The following is a 15,672-nucleotide window of genomic DNA, read 5'->3' as shown; positions in this document are numbered from 1 at the left end:
CAAGGCACTAAAAATCAGGCAACACTTTTCTGGAAGAGACGGGATCAATTAAACTTTTGTTTTTAATAGTACAATCAGCTTGGAGTATGTGGTGCGGAATTATAATGACTGCCACTGTCTTGTTTTGACTAACACTGTCCGTGAACACAACTCCAAAGTGAAAGGAACCACATAATGCTCCGACTGAACACATCAAACTGCCTGCTTGGAAAGTGCATTTTACTTTCAAATGCAAGGTAAAGAGTTACTGGCCAACTCAGTCTGCAGAATCGCGCCAACGTGATGAAAGATGGCGATTTTTAGCCAAGCCGCCAGCTGTGGTCAATGCCTTGTATTAGTGAATTTCCCCAGCAGTTTGAGAACTTGAAGAATGTGAAGGATNAAACATCATACAAATGCTAAAAATGTTCGAAGCTGCAAAGATTAAATAAAGGAACATATCAATTTGGAGCCACTGAATTACATCCAGCTGCGACAGTGAATTAAGAACCGATTAATGGCTAAAGCTTTTCTCCAGTTTGGATGCTGAAGCAAACTCATTAGGCTTTTAGAGTCGCTATAATGTGTGTACTGTGGGAACTGTTCAGTGCTATTCAGGAGACTCTAACTGTAAGCTCAGAGCATTTCCCGCAGTGCTTCTGATGCTATTTTCTTTATATAACATGTGTGCCTGAAAACCCAGCCAAAAACAAGCCCTTTGTTTTTCTACTTTGTTGTGGTCTCTCTCAGCTTTACGTTTCTTGAACACAGGTAAATAAACTCATAATCCAGATGGTGCAACAGATGTGAGAGCAGCACTCTGAAATCAACAGACAGTGGGCAATACTTTCCGTTTTCTCTTTTAAACGCTAACTAATATGTAATTCGGAATCTCCGGTGTAGTTAGCATCTGCTCCCTTCGGCCAGCCAAAGGTTACAGGTGTTCCTGATGTCGTTTCACAGTAAGGCGTGGGCCTGGCTTGTGAGCGAGTGCCCGGGCTCTAATCTTTCCCTACCACCTACCAGTTTTGTCATGCTGGGTCTCCATTTGCTGTATCTTCTGTGTCAGCTCCTGCTCTCTTTGCTGGGCCTGAAGGGCTTGGGCCTTTGCTTCGTTGCTAAGGCTCTGCTGAATGCTATCTTTTTCCAGTCTACAAAGCAGAGAGGAGACAGACAGAAATTTAATCTACAGATGCATGGAGCCCCATCACGCCCCTCCAGACCACAGAGAGCTGACACCGTGGTCGATTGTTAAGCATAAGAAGACAACAATCTNTTCATACTGAGGTTAACACATGCCAAAAATCTAAATGAACTCAAGGACGCAACTTTAAAAACACAAAAAAATCGTGATACAGGAGTATTGGGGTTTGTAGCTTTAAAACACAAATCTCCTTTTCTGTAAGCCTGTCAATGTTCTGTGGTATCAATTCACGTTTTATCTTTGGGATGGTATTTCCTAAAGATCTTACGGTTCTGGGAAGAACATGATTCAATCCTTTGNTCCCTCTCTCTCTGACCCTCCCCTGCTCACACTGTCTCTCTCTCTCCTAGAAATAAATAAAACATTAATAAATAAATAAATAAAAGAGAAAGATTTAAAAAAAAGAATCCATGGTGCCACATGCATGTTTTCGCTCAATGTTCTCACACAGTAGGCCACATAACGTGAATCGGAATGTGAATATGAAGATGAACGACTTCCCCTAGCGCGTCATTGTAAGGCCCCATTGGGGTCCCGCTGAAAGAAATGGCAAAATGAGGATATTCCCATGGTCCAAGACAATGTCCCACCCCGCTGTGACGGAATACTGACCCAGGGAGATGGGTCAGGCCACTGAGTCTAATATCCCGTCACCATGGCCCTTAAAGAAAGAGGCTGCCTAAACAATTAGAAGCTGACGAACACATGGGTTCCTCGTCGCTGGCGGCACCACACGCACACGCACATTAGGTTGGTTCCTCATCCTCTAAACGTGGGTAAGTGAAATGAGGGTTTCCTTTAATTAACTGACTTAGTTATTTCTAACTCCTTATCTCCTTGTGGGCATTTCTCATCCGTGCTGTTTTAGTTTACTAATTGAGATATTTACTGCCTTGCCTTTGCCAAACTAAAAATAAACAATTCCATAAAGCTATCACTAGTAGTCTACATACCGCTGTGGAGCTTCAATTCATTGGCTTCTAATTATAAAGCAACATAAGGAAAGTCTGCGTTGAAATTGGTCAATGCACGCAGGAATGTTGTAGTGGAAAATTTCAGGAGGAAACTACACCCATATCTCACTCAAATGGAATCATCAGGAGTCCACGCTAAATGTGAAATAAGGTCCCTTCTGGTGCTTCTAATAACAACACCCCTTTGGATTTGCTCCAAGGTCTTGCCTCACACTCAGTTCCAAACTGGTATATTGCAACAAATAGATAGACTAAGCCACTTTCTGCCTCCCCAGTCACACCATGTATTTTCTGCCCGTGGATCATTGCATATGTCTCTTTGTTTTCCTGGGAGGTCTCTCCCTGTCCTGTTCCACGCCACCCACCCCCACCCTGTCTCTCTGTTCAGTGTATACTGCTCTTTGAGGTCTCCTCAAAATTCTCCCCCTCTCCTTCCATTCTCTCTTAAATTAATTATCCTTTCCCCTGTAACCTATATAGATGTAGCAAATGTATATGTCCTATAAGATAGCATTTGGCACACTTGAGTTACTGGTTTACATGCCAATCTTTGTCATCTTGGTCTCTCTCGACCCTGAACCCCACTCAATACTTGGCACATGAGAAGTAGGCTGTGAACGCTTAATGAACAGGGGGGAAGGGTGGATGCGGCCTTTAGTGAGGTTGGAGAATCGGCTCAAGTCTCATATGAGGAGGCAAAAACTTCAGACATGTTAAAAAAGAAGAGTGCCTGGAAGAGAATGGCTCTAGTGGCTTTGCCAACTGGAGACCGTGCTGCCGAATGAATCGGCCGAAAAATAGCACTACGGAACCACTCCTTGGTCAGACCCTTGGTTACGGGTAGGGAGACCTTGGGCTCTGAGACCCCTAATAATTGGTAGCCATACAATGCACTGCTCAAAACCAAGACCCATGTGAGAGTGAAAAGATGTACTATTATTACCTCGAGACAACAGTCATAGCTGGGGCTACCCTTTGCAAACTGGGGCTATGGGTCCTCTCCGTAAAGACGTCGCCAGTCTCAACATCAATTTTTAGCAGAAGCTGCCTAATTACTGATATTCTAAATTTACGAGAGACAAATAACTACCTTTACTTCAGTTCTTCCAAAATGAGCCAATTTAAAAGAGCGCTCTACCAACAGACGTTGAGCCACTCATCAACTTTTGTTCCTTGACTCCTTCCCCAATTTTCACTCTTTTTAAGAAACTACACGGTATTTTATTATTTTTAATTGAGGTATAATTGACATATAACAGATTCGTTTCTGGTGTAAAACATATTTGATATTTTTACATAGTGTAGAATGATCACAATAAGCTGAGTGAACATTTCTTTTCATTGCATAAAACACAGCCTATCTTTACTTGCCTATTTCTTCCCTCCAGCCCCTTCGCTCCTATACTGGAGCCCCTTCTCCCCTTGCAGGTGCTTTCTGACTTAGGAGGCCTTTTATAAAATCTTCAGATGCTAGAACTGAAAGGGAATCTCAAATCTGTTTGTGTGTTTGTTTATTTAAAGTTTATTCATTTTGAGAGACAGAAAGAGAGAAGACCACACGAGTAGGGGAGGGAAAGAGAGAGNAGAACTGAAAGGGAATCTCAAATCTGTTTGTGTGTTTGTTTATTTAAAGTTTATTCATTTTGAGAGAGAGAAAGAGAGAAGACCACATGAGTAGGGGAGGGAAAGAGAGACAGAGGGAGACAGACTGAATCCCAAGCAGATTCCGCATTTCCAGTAAAGAGCCCGATGTGCGGCTCCAACCCACGAACCACGAGATCATGACCTGAACCGAAGTCAAGAGCCGGCTGCTTAACCAACTGAGCCACCCAAGCACCCCTCAAATCTGTTTATTCAAATCTGCACACATTATAGCTGAAAAAAAGAAATCTGCTCAAAGGTTATATTGTAAGTGGTGTGAAGGCAGAGATGGGATTTGAAATACAGGAGAACCTTGGATTGCCAGTAGCTTGTTCTATGAGGGTTCCACAAGACGAGCAAACATTTCTAATAAATTTTAACTTGATAAACCAGCGGTGTTTTGCAATATGAGTATTACGTGATGCTGAATGTCACATGATCAAAACTGAGTCAATGGTTCCNGAAAAAAAGAAATCTGCTCAAAGGTTATATTGTAAGTGGTGTGAAGGCAGAGATGGGATTTGAAATACAGGAGAACCTTGGATTGCCAGTAGCTTGTTCTATGAGGGTTCCACAAGACGAGCAAACATTTCTAATAAATTTTAACTTGATAAACCAGCGGTGTTTTGCAATATGACGTGATGCTGAATGTCACATGATCAAAACTGAGTCAATGGTTCTTGAAATTCACTTTGACATATAAGTGCTTTGGATTACAAGCATGTTTCAGGGATGAATTATGCTTCCAAACCAACGTTTTACTGTATTCTGATTTAAGGAAGCCTATTTTATGACACTGCAGAGGTAATGCAATAATATATTGAAAGAATAATAAAAACCGCTGACACAGGCAAGGGAGGGATCAGAGAAGAATCTGAATCAATTCATTTAATAGTTATCATAACCCTATAACGTGAAAGACACTGCTAGGCACTGAGTCAAATAAAGATAAATATGGCATAGTCCTTGCTCCTAACAGGGAATTCAAAATGGCTAACATAGAAAGTAGAGGGTGTGATACACCATAAGCAAGCTACAAGGGAAAAACTCCCAAGGCAGAGAAAGTGAGAGGTTAATCCCAGCTGGGTGTGAGAGCATCAAGAAGGATAGCTGAGCTGGTTTTCTTTCAGTTCTCATTAGAAACACTGTTGATTTCACTCAACCCAACATGTCGTTAGCAATATTTTTAAATTGGAAAGCAAGGGCAGTAAAGAAGAATTTCTTGGTTGTTATTAAAATGAGGCTGGGGGTGCCTGGGTGGCTCAGTTGGTTAAGCCTCCGACTCCTTTTATTTCTTATAATTTTTTAAATGTTTATTTATTTTTGAGAGACAAAGTGCAAGCAGGGGAGAGGCAGAGAGTGAGGGAGACACAGAATCCGAAGCAGGCTCCAGGCTCTGAGCTGTCAGCAGAGCCTGACGTGGGGCTTGATCTCATGAACCGTGAGATCATGACCTGAGCTGAAGTCGGACAAGCTTAATCAACTGAGCCACGCAGGTGTCCCAAGGGTCCAACTCTTGATCTAGGCTCAGGTCTTGATCTCATGCTTCGTGAGATCAAGCCCCACATCAGGCTCTGTGCTGATAGCATGAACCTGCTTGGGGATTCTCTCATTCTCCCTCTCTCTCGGCCCTTTCTCCACGCGTGCGCTCTCTCTCTAAATAAATACACATTTTTTTAAAAATGTGGCTGAAAGGTTTATTCATAATATCTAAAAATTGGAAACCTAAGTGCCCATTAACTGCTAAATGGATAAACATATTGTGGTGTGACCTTACAATGGGGAATGAGGAAGAAGAGAAATAAGAAGGACCAGGCTATGGTATGTGTAACACATGGGGGAGCGTCAAGAGCAGTATGCTTGGTTAAAGAAGCCAGACACCAAAAACATATTGTGTGACTTCATGTACATGACATTTTAGGAAAGTAAACACTACAGGACACGTCAGTGCTGCCAGGACCTAAGGATCAGGGAGGGGTGTGAGGGAACAAAGGATGGAAATTTGAGGTTGATACTAGTGTTCTCTATCATGATTACAATGGTCTCACATCTGTGTACATTTGTCAAAGTATACTTCATTACACACCTACAACTGGTGATTGTTGGGGCTCCTGGGTGGCTCAGTCGGTTAAGCATCCGACTTTGGCTCAGGTCATGATCTCATGGTTCATAGGTTCGAACCCCGCGTCGGGCTCTGTGCTGACAGTTAGCTCAGTGCCTGAAGCCTGTTTCGGATTCTGTATCTCCCTCTCTCTCTGACCCTCCCCTGCTCATGCTTTCTCTCTCTCTCTCTCTCTCAGAAACAAATAAAACATTTAAAAAATTTATTAAAAAAATAAAACTGGTGATTGTTAGTATGCTTAAATTTACCTCAATAGTGCTGATTTTAAAAAGGAGCAAATGGAGCACTTGGGTGGCTCAGTCAGCTAAGCCTCTGACTGTTGGCTTCAGCTCAGGTCATGATTTCATGGTTTGTGAGTTTGAGCCCCGCATCTGGCTCCATGCTGACAGCGCAGAATCTGCTTAGGATTCTCTCTCTCCCTCTCTCTCTGGCCCTCCCCTGCTCATGCTCTCTCTCTCTCTCACCCTCTCATCCTCTCTGTCTCTCCCAAAATAAATAAACTTAAAAAGAAAAAAGGAGTAAATGTGCTAAAACAGGAACACCTACCTTCTCCAAGTTATTCACAATCACCAATGGCCACACATACACACTGGTGGCATGTCAGTGTTTTCTTGGTAATAATTAAGAGTTAAAGGAAGTAAACAAGCACTGAATAGACCTCAAATGTGGACTAAGTACACAGAGAGGCTTTGTCACTCCTTTTTTCCAATTATAGTTCTGGTTGATTATGCCTATGATGAAATGCCTATGATGGTATTTACCATCCCATTAGAGAAACGGACAGAAGAATTAACTTTACGTTTCTGATCCTCAACTTTTCTCTATCATTTATTATTTTAAATCCCACTATTTGAAAAATAGGCATGTCACCGAGCAAAAATGACTTATTAAACTCTTTTAACGACATTTAAATTTTTAGGGGCACCTGGGTGGCTCAGTAGGTTAAGCATCCAGCTTTGGCTCAGGTCATTATCTTGCAGTTCATGGGTTTGAGCCCCCCATCGGGCTCTGTGCTGACAGCTCAGGGCCTGGAGCCTGCTTCAGATTCCGTGTCTCCCTCTTTCTCTCTGCCCTTCCCCACTTATGTTCTATCTCTGTCTCTCTCTCTCAAAAATAAACATTAAAGAAAAATTTATTAATTTTATAACTACATTGAGGGACTAAAGTTTCTGGTGACCCTAAAGCTCATTGATGAGTGTGGGACAGAAATGATGACAGCTTCAAGTCTAACCCAAGAACGGACCTGTAGTGGCAGTGCTTTGAGGCTCCAATCCTATCTGCCATGTTTCTAGTCTCCTTTTCACTGACGACTGAAATTCTAGTGTTAAACATACAACCTTTTTGGTTAACAGGTGTTCCGCTCGTAAAGTACAGTATAGAGAGCTTTGTGACAGCAGAATGTTGGTATGACGAAACTTATGAGACCCTCTATAACATGCTTCCTAGCCAAGAGCCATTCCTGATGGAATTATATAGAAAAGCACAGCAGGGAGGTGCAGGTGTTTTGGGGAGTTAAGACACACGATGTCCGTTTGCCCCAAGATTGGCGATATTATCTTTGATCACTTGGTTAATGTCATTGGTGTGCTCCAGAATGTTTAATAACCAGTCTTTGCAGCGGGGGAGGGATTGCTTATTTGTAGTGTTTAATAATTTTCAGTGTCGGGGCGCCTGGGTGGCTCAGTTGGTTAAGCGTTGGACTTTGGCTCAGGTCATGATCTCATGGATTTGAGCCCCACATCGGGCTCTGCGCTGACAGTTAGCTCAGAGCGTGGAGCCTGTTTCAGATTCTGTATCTCCCTCTCTCTTTGACCCTCCCCTGCTCGCACTGTCTCTCTCTCTCAGAAATAAATAAAACATTTAAAAATTAAAAAAAAAAACAAAAAACAAAAAAAATAATTTTTAGTGTAAATACTTCTGTTGGCTGTTTCAAGCTAGTAGAGTGACATCACTGAGCAGAGAGCTGGGAAGAAATGCACACGGTTGGCTTTCACACGCTGGCATGAGCAAGCCCTGGCTCACCACGGGTTAGGTGGTCTCTCCCAGGTTTCTCCGCTGTAATGTTACCCTTTCTCTCTTTGTAATTAATAGGTGATTTGTTGGGAGATGCTAAGACCATGTGAATATGCTATTTCTCATCAAATTCTCACCTACTAGTTTTATAGCCCATGGTGACTCCTCTACTCTAACAGTCCTTTTTATTTATTAGTTAACATTGTGCTGTGAGAAAGGGCCTTCCTTTCTCTCTCATTTATTAATTTATTGATATCACCATGGAATCCTGGATTCTTTATTCAGTAGGTTGTAATCTATTATGGCCACCATTTACTTATCAACTCATCCTATATTTGGTGAGTGGGAACCCCTTCAAGCAGTTTCCTATGTTTTATCTACTATTCTTTAAAAAATAATTTAATGTTTATTCACTTTTGAGAAACAGAGAGAGAGAGCGTGAGCAGGGGAGGGGCAGAGAGAGAGAGGGAGACACAGAATCCGAAGGAGGCTCCAGGCTCTGAGCTGTCAGCACAGAGCCTGACGCAGGGCTGGAACCCACAAACCTCAAGATCATGAGCTGAGCTGAGCTGAAGTTGGACATGTAACCAACTGAGCCACTCGGGCGCCCCATTATCTCTCTATTATTCTTATAAACATCTTTGCTTTCTATCGCCACAAGATGTTGCAGGCTCAACTGGTGTATCCTTGTATCAGTCTTGCAATCAGCATTTGTCCAAGGAACTCTTCTGCCTTTTAGTGGAGAATGGTATTTAGAAACCAAGATCTGTCACCAGGTGGTACACATTGCTACCAAGAAGTTTGCTTCTAGGTCACCTTAGTAGACGGAACCAAGGTAAGAAGATATGTATAAATGTATGAATATTTTTCTATGTATGTTCATATTAATGATACATATACATTCACACTTATGTTCTTAATTCCAACCCAACAACGTAGATAGAACCCAGTCTCCCCTCCCTCCATCACTAACTTTCCTCCTCAACAGTGAGAAATTTGGCTCCCGTTATCTTCAACATTTGTTCAAACTTACACAGTATACACAGAAAGTACTTTCAAAATTGCTAATCTAGTACAGAAAGCAAATCAACTATTCACTAGGATTAAATATTTGCTTACAGTTTTATTGCTTCATTTTTTGTTTGTTTTACAAATGCATACACACCATTTTCGGTTGATTTCCTTTGCGTTCTGGGAAAGTTACATCAAGAGAGTCAATAGAGTCCGGTAGAAAATTCACACAGCTGCAGTGTCAAAGCATGGCATTCACTGTCTTATTATTTATGTGGCCATGGACAAGTACCTTAATTCTTTTAATCTTGGGGCTCTTCATTCAAATAGGGTAGAACAAAATCCCACTTTAAAGGATTAATCATTTCAGTAAGCCATTTATTTATTATTGTTTACCATAAGCTAAGCTCTTTACATTTATCCTTTATTTGATCTTTACACCAACCTCTGAGGTAGGTTCTCTTATTATTCTTACTTTATAAGTGAGGAAACTGAGGCCGAGAAAGGTTATCCGACTTACTCAAAATCTTTCAGTTATTAAGAGGCATAGTCAGGAAATCCAGGCCTAACTCTCAAATCCACAGTATGAATCCCTATGCTTCAATCTCTTAGTTTATCCAGGAGTGCAGAGAAATGAGAGAAGGTTAAAAGGATCACAGGAGTCTTATTTCAATTATCCATAGGTGTGTGTCCTTTAATACCTATATTATCCATCTTGACAGCCAAATTCCAAGATAGCTCTCCTTTTCCTTTTCAGTTTGTCCCATATATTATTGGATCACTTCCTCCTACAATGACACTATTAGTTGTATCTTCCTTAAAGAAATACACTGATCTTTACAAAAACACTGAAAGGCACACAAATATGTCTCCATCCTAAAGCCAGTCACAGCATCCTAGAGAAGATAAGACACACACACCTTATCTGGAACATAAACACCTAAAAAACAGAGACCTTAGTTTTGCTCACTAATTTATCCCAAGAGCTTGGGATGGTGCCTGGAACATAGTTGTGTTGGTCAACAAATATTGGATGGATGGATGGATGGATGGATGGATGGATGGATGGATGAACCAACGAATGAACGAACAACTGTTAAGAGATGGAAAGTACTAAGTATCCATACAGGTTTAAGGGTCCTCCTGTCTACTGATTGGAAGAGAATAGGATAAGATAACCCAATTTTGGCCAACAAATTGATTTAATTTTATTATTGTTCTTGACAATAATAACAGAAGAAACACAATAGTAAAATTAGTAGACAACATGATTTCTTCCGTGTTTGACAAAAACAAAGAATCCTGTACTGGTTTACCACTAATAGGGGCTATGTTCTCATAGTGGGGCAAATGTAAAAATACTGGGATGTAACAAAAAGGGCTAAAAAAATCCAAGAGGAGTAGCTTTCAGGAACCCCTACTTCCTCAAGTACGTGAAAAAACCCTAATGGTATCATACATATTTCCTTGAGTAAATTATTTCTATTTTCTTCACTGCAAAGTATGTCAGAATTTTAAGTACAATGTTGAAAGATGAGTTATCTGATTAGAGCATGAGTCATTTCTAGGAAAGGAAGCAAAAACAGAAAGGAGATCAACTTCTTTCAAAGGAATAAACACAAAAGAAAGGAAATAATTAACAAAAACGTCCCTAAAAATAACTCGCTCTCCAAAAGTGTTCTCTTACAGTAGCTACAAAATGATTTGAAAACTCTTAACTGTCAAGGCAAAGGGGGGCTGTGCTTGACTAGCTACTGCCTACTTCTCTTACATCTGCTGCAACTCACATTTACTGAAGACAAAACCACAGAGTCTTACCAACTGAACGTCCTCCCCACTTCCATGCTTTCTGTTTTGCAAAGAACATGCAAATGCATTGACCTCTCTACTCTTCATAACAATTCTGTATGGCCGGGAGATGGAACAGATATTCCTGCTTGATACAAGAGGCATCTCAAGCTCACAGAATTAAGAGATTTGCTCAATGGTGTGCAGCTAGTTGTATGTGACAGACCCAGACCAACACCCATCTTCTCAATTCAAGTTCAGTGTACTTCCATTGCATGGCATTGCCTCACATGAGCAGTTTCATCAGATTTGTATTGCACATCCATTCAACAAATACTTAAATGCCTACTTTGTGCCAAGCACCAAAGTGTGAGGATGCATCAGTGTACGAGACACAGACCATGACCGTGCCTTCAGAATTCCTGGTCTAGTGAAGAAAACAGACAAGAAAGAACAACTAAAATAGTAAGGTAAATATTAAAATAGGGCTAACTACCTGCTCTCATACAGGCAGAAGGGACAGGAGTTGGAGAGGGGCAAGGTACCATCAGGGAGGATTTGGGGAAACTTAAAATATCAGAGGCTTAAAGTGAATTGTAACTAGCCATCCAAAGAATGAGAAGAATATTGTTACAAGTGAAGTGGACAACATGTGCAAAGATTCGGGGAGGGGAGACAACCAGGTGCCTCTGGAAAATTGCAAACAGCCATGGCAGGGCTGAAGGGTGGGATACACACGTTGCAGGGTGGAAGCGAGCTGCTGGTAGAAGGAGATTAGAGAATGATGAGCCTGTAGCTGTAGGCAGGAGCCAGAACATGAAGCTATTTTTAAGGGCTTCATCCTGAGGGAAATAGGGAGCCAACGTAGGGTTTTAAGCAGGGGAGTGTTGTGATCACACTCATGCTTCAGAAAGATCACTCTGGCTGCGGTGTGGGGAACAGATGGGGAAGGGACAACATTAGAAGCAGGGAGAGCACTTATTACTACAGCAATAGCAAGAGCAATTTCTGAAATTGTTTCATAGACATGGTAGATACCATAGGTAGATGCTGAGACCAAACCGCCATCAAACGTACATTTCAGTAAGTTTCACCCGTCACATTTTCCAAGAGCTCAGAGGTCTCTGATGCATTAAGTGGTTGTGAATATATCCTATTTCACAACATCATGGGCCCAGTTCACCAGATCAAAGAATAAGAACAAATATGCTATTGCATAAAATAAATTAGATCATGATTTTGCCTTTGCATCTTCAGATTCTCAAAATATTCATAGTTTCCATCTCTAACCTTTCTATATAAACTAATCACTTTGGTCCATTCTTTGTTTTCCTCTCTGAAAAATGCCAGTTTATCTGCACAGTCCCAGTAATTAATCCTTCTGATGAATAACTTCAAATCAGACATCGGTAGGATCAATATATATTACAATGGCAATTCTATAACCTGTCAGTGGATATATACCATTGTCAAGTTGCGTAAAACTGACTGAAAAAGGCTTCTATTTTATTATTAAAATGTTTTTGAAACTTATTTATCAGACCCATTAGTAAATGAGGAATGTGTTGGTCACTTTGTGGCCACTAAATTTACTCAGAATTAGGCTATAATAGCAAGAATTACAATATTAAATTCATTTTATAGAATCTTCTTTCTCAAGCACAACATAATGCCTCACTAGTCTGTAATGTGGAGAGATGAGGTGTCTCCCACTCAAGAGAATTTTCCAGGTATCAGACCCATAGAAATCTGACCAGTTCCAGGAGAAATATGTCTAAAATATATATTTATCATGACTCTTTTCTCTTAAGCAAACCATAGCGAATATAACCAACTCCACTTGATAATCCAGGTCATAATTTCAAATGAAGAAGGCCAACGGGCTGGTACTTTTGTGTCTGCGAGGAAGCGCTTAGGGATCACCACTTCCTGTTGTACCTGCCTGTGGCTACCACAGTGACTGAAAAGAGAAGGCACTTTGTAATGCAAGTATACTGATCTGCTTCTTATAATTCTATTTGTTATTGGTTGTTTTGCTATGGTTTGCTGCCATGTTTTCCATTTTGTTTGGTTTTGCTTCTTGAAAGTAGTTTTTAATTTAGATCTCAGTTTACAGCTATATGTCAAATGGCTGAATTTACCGGAAGTCTGAGTTTGGAGTAAGTGGGGACATGCTGTAATAAAGACTCACAGAGTTTTCAATGTCATCGAAGTGGTGTGCTTTTGGTCAAACACCCAATTCGTCTGTACCTAGATTTTAGGACTGTGGTCCACTGACTAACGTTGGCTGGATAACAAAACTAGAATGAGTCCATTTGCAAAACTTGATTGAGATCTCTGGAAACTTTCCAGTTTTCCACAGGATTCTGGAGCTGAAAAGCGCAAGTATATTTACAGAAGACAAAACTGCCCGAAGCCCCCATGCTCCAAGTCCCGCCCGTGTTACCCTCTCGCTCTTCCAAACAAGAGAAGCACGTTCCTGCTGCAGCACTTAGGTCATTTTTCTCATCAAAACATTTTCCCTTTTAGCCATTTAACATGATTTAACAGGATTATCTATTTGGCTTGGAACATGTACTTATAAGTATTCTTACCTACCTCCTGAAAGGTTTCTTCTCTGCAGTAACGTGTGTGTCGGGCTTTCCTGTTTCCTTGGCCATTGAAAGGCCATTTCGCTCACCATTCCTATGGCTCTAGAGCCGCCCTTTCTGTTCCTGAAGACCAGCTTCTACCTTTATTCTAAATCTAAACGCAAACTCATTTCTACCAGGTAGGCTGTTCTGAGCTTACCCAAAACAGGAATCCGTGCCCTGAGAAAAGGAATAGGAGCAACTAACATCCTAAAGGGCCTCTAAGAACTTGGCCTTGAGGCCTTGGCACATCAGCCCACACCAGCAGGGCTGGGTCACTCATCTGCATGCAAGGAGCCAGAGGTTACGAGCTCAGACCCTGGTGTCAGCCAGCCTCGGCAGGGGACTCCCAACCTGTCCACTTCCTGGCTGTGCACCCTAGTAAGTCACTTAGCCCATGCCTCAGTCTTCGCCAATGTGAAATGGGGTTAATGACAGTACTGCTTCCTTAGGAACACCAGGACCTTATATGCAAAACGTATGTAGTACAGCACTGACATAGCCTGTGTTCAAAAACATGAATCAGAACCATTAGTATTCTCTTTACTATTTTCTAGAAGATAACTGTTCAAAGTGTAACAACCAGAAGCACCTGGGCAACTCAGCTGGTTAAGTGTCCAACACTTGATTTTGGCTCAGGTCATGATTTCAGGGTTGTGAGATCAAGCCCTGCATTGGGCTCCATGCTAAGTGTGGAGCCTACTTAAGGTTCTCCCTCCCTCCCTCTCTTTCTTTCAAAAAATACAAAAAAAAAAAAAAAAAAAAAAAAAAAAAAAGACAACAAAACAAACNNAAAAAAAAAAAAAAAAAAAAAAAAAAAAAGAAAAGAAACAAAGTCTAACAATCAATACCATTATCTCAAAAACTAGCTCGAAGAAACAATAAAAATGATAAAACATTTCCTCGCTTTACTGATAAAAGCAATATGGGAGTGGTATTGTAGAGCGGATGTGAGTTTGGGCTTTGCACACACAGACTAGAGGTGGGCCCTGGCCCTACCTGGCGCTAGCCATGTGTCATTAGGTGGGACCCCGCGTAAGGTCATTTTCTCATTTAATGAAATGATGTTATCAGGTTACTGAGACCATCTATATAAAGCAACCAGTAACATCTGGCCCAGACCGCCCTTTGAAAAATGTCTAAATTCAACTAATGGCCTGGCATCAAGTTATTTAATCGTCAACTTGTTTTTTCAACAGCTCTAAGGTGTAAAGACAAAGATGCAACTGTAAGATATGAGGAACTCACTCCGATGTGCTGCCCGTACAGCTAAGAGTTCAACTGCTCTTCAGAAAAAGGCCAGTAAACGGCAGCTTCCTCTCTCCTCCTCCCCATCCCGCTCAAAGCAGCGGTTCTTCAGAAAAGGACTAATCAAAGACAGGCCTGGCTACTGGCTCCAAAATTCCAGAAGAAGCCGGAAAGATTTTCTTGTTTTTATAGAATGATTCCAATTATTGTAGAAAGAGAATTGAGGGCTTATGTTCATGAGAAACTAAACTGCATCCATACTGGGTGTTGTGGGGAAGCTGGGGAAACCAAAACCGAGAGCCTAGCGTTACAATGGTTCACACAGTAGACACTGGCCACATGGGGCTGCTGGGCACCAGACACATGGCTAGACTGAAGTGGGATGCTCTGTATGTGGGAATAATGTGCACCGGACTGTGGAGAATGAGGGGGAAAGAATGCAGAAAAATCCAATTAATTTTTATTCATTACATGTTGAAAAGATACTATTTGCTATATTGGGTTAAATAAACTATTAGAATTAATTTCACCTGTTTCTTTTTACCTTTTAAAATATGGCTATTTAGAGGGGCCTAGGTGACTCAGCTGAGTAAGCGATCGACTCTTGATTTTGGCTCAGGTCATGATCTCGTGGTTCGTGAATTTGAGCCCTGCATGAGGTTCTGCACTGCCACAGTGTGGAGCCTGCTTGGGATTCTCTCTCTCTCTCTCTCTCTCTCTCTCTCTCTCTTTCTCTCTCTCTCTCTCCCCCTCCCTCCCTCCATCTCTCTCTGCTCCTCTTATGTGTTTTTTTTCTCTCTCTCTCTCTCAAAATAAATAAACAATATAAAATAAAAAAGAAATAAAATATGGCTATTTGGAAATTTTTAATCAAGTATGTGGTTTGTATTTTGTGGCTCTCCTTATATTTCCATTGGGCAGTGTGGGTTTGAGCATAACTCCTTTGTCTACTTCCCCAGAGCACAGAATCATTTTTAATCCTAATGTGCCACAAATCAAAATAACCATGTGGCCCAAACCTGCTAACTTTAAATGCCTCGTGAAGATATCAAATCACATAAT

The 15,672-nt window shown here is 41.2% G+C and overlaps 1 protein-coding gene across 10 annotated transcripts in view; it reads right to left on the bottom strand.

The window, feature by feature from the left end:
• Positions 1–15,672, bottom strand: part of SDCCAG8 (SHH signaling and ciliogenesis regulator SDCCAG8) — a 250,681-nt gene that overhangs the window by 90,717 nt on the left and 144,292 nt on the right. For all 10 annotated transcript variants that reach the window (XR_013334574.1, XM_077761821.1, XM_077761815.1 and 7 more), the window contains one exon: positions 1,003–1,130. Coding sequence is in view for 9 of the 10 variants with exons in the window: in XM_077761821.1 (XP_077617947.1) it covers positions 1,003–1,130 (128 nt within the window). In the remaining variant the exon portion in view is untranslated. The remainder of the gene's footprint in view (positions 1–1,002; positions 1,131–15,672) is intronic.

Source organism: Crocuta crocuta, unplaced genomic scaffold (genome assembly GCF_008692635.1).
Source record: "Crocuta crocuta isolate KB4526 unplaced genomic scaffold, BGI_CrCroc_1.0 scaffold243, whole genome shotgun sequence".
NCBI classification, from domain to species: Eukaryota; Metazoa; Chordata; class Mammalia; order Carnivora; family Hyaenidae; genus Crocuta; species Crocuta crocuta.
The sequence above is the reverse complement of the archived record's forward strand: the minus strand, read 5'-3'. Positions and strand labels throughout refer to the sequence as shown.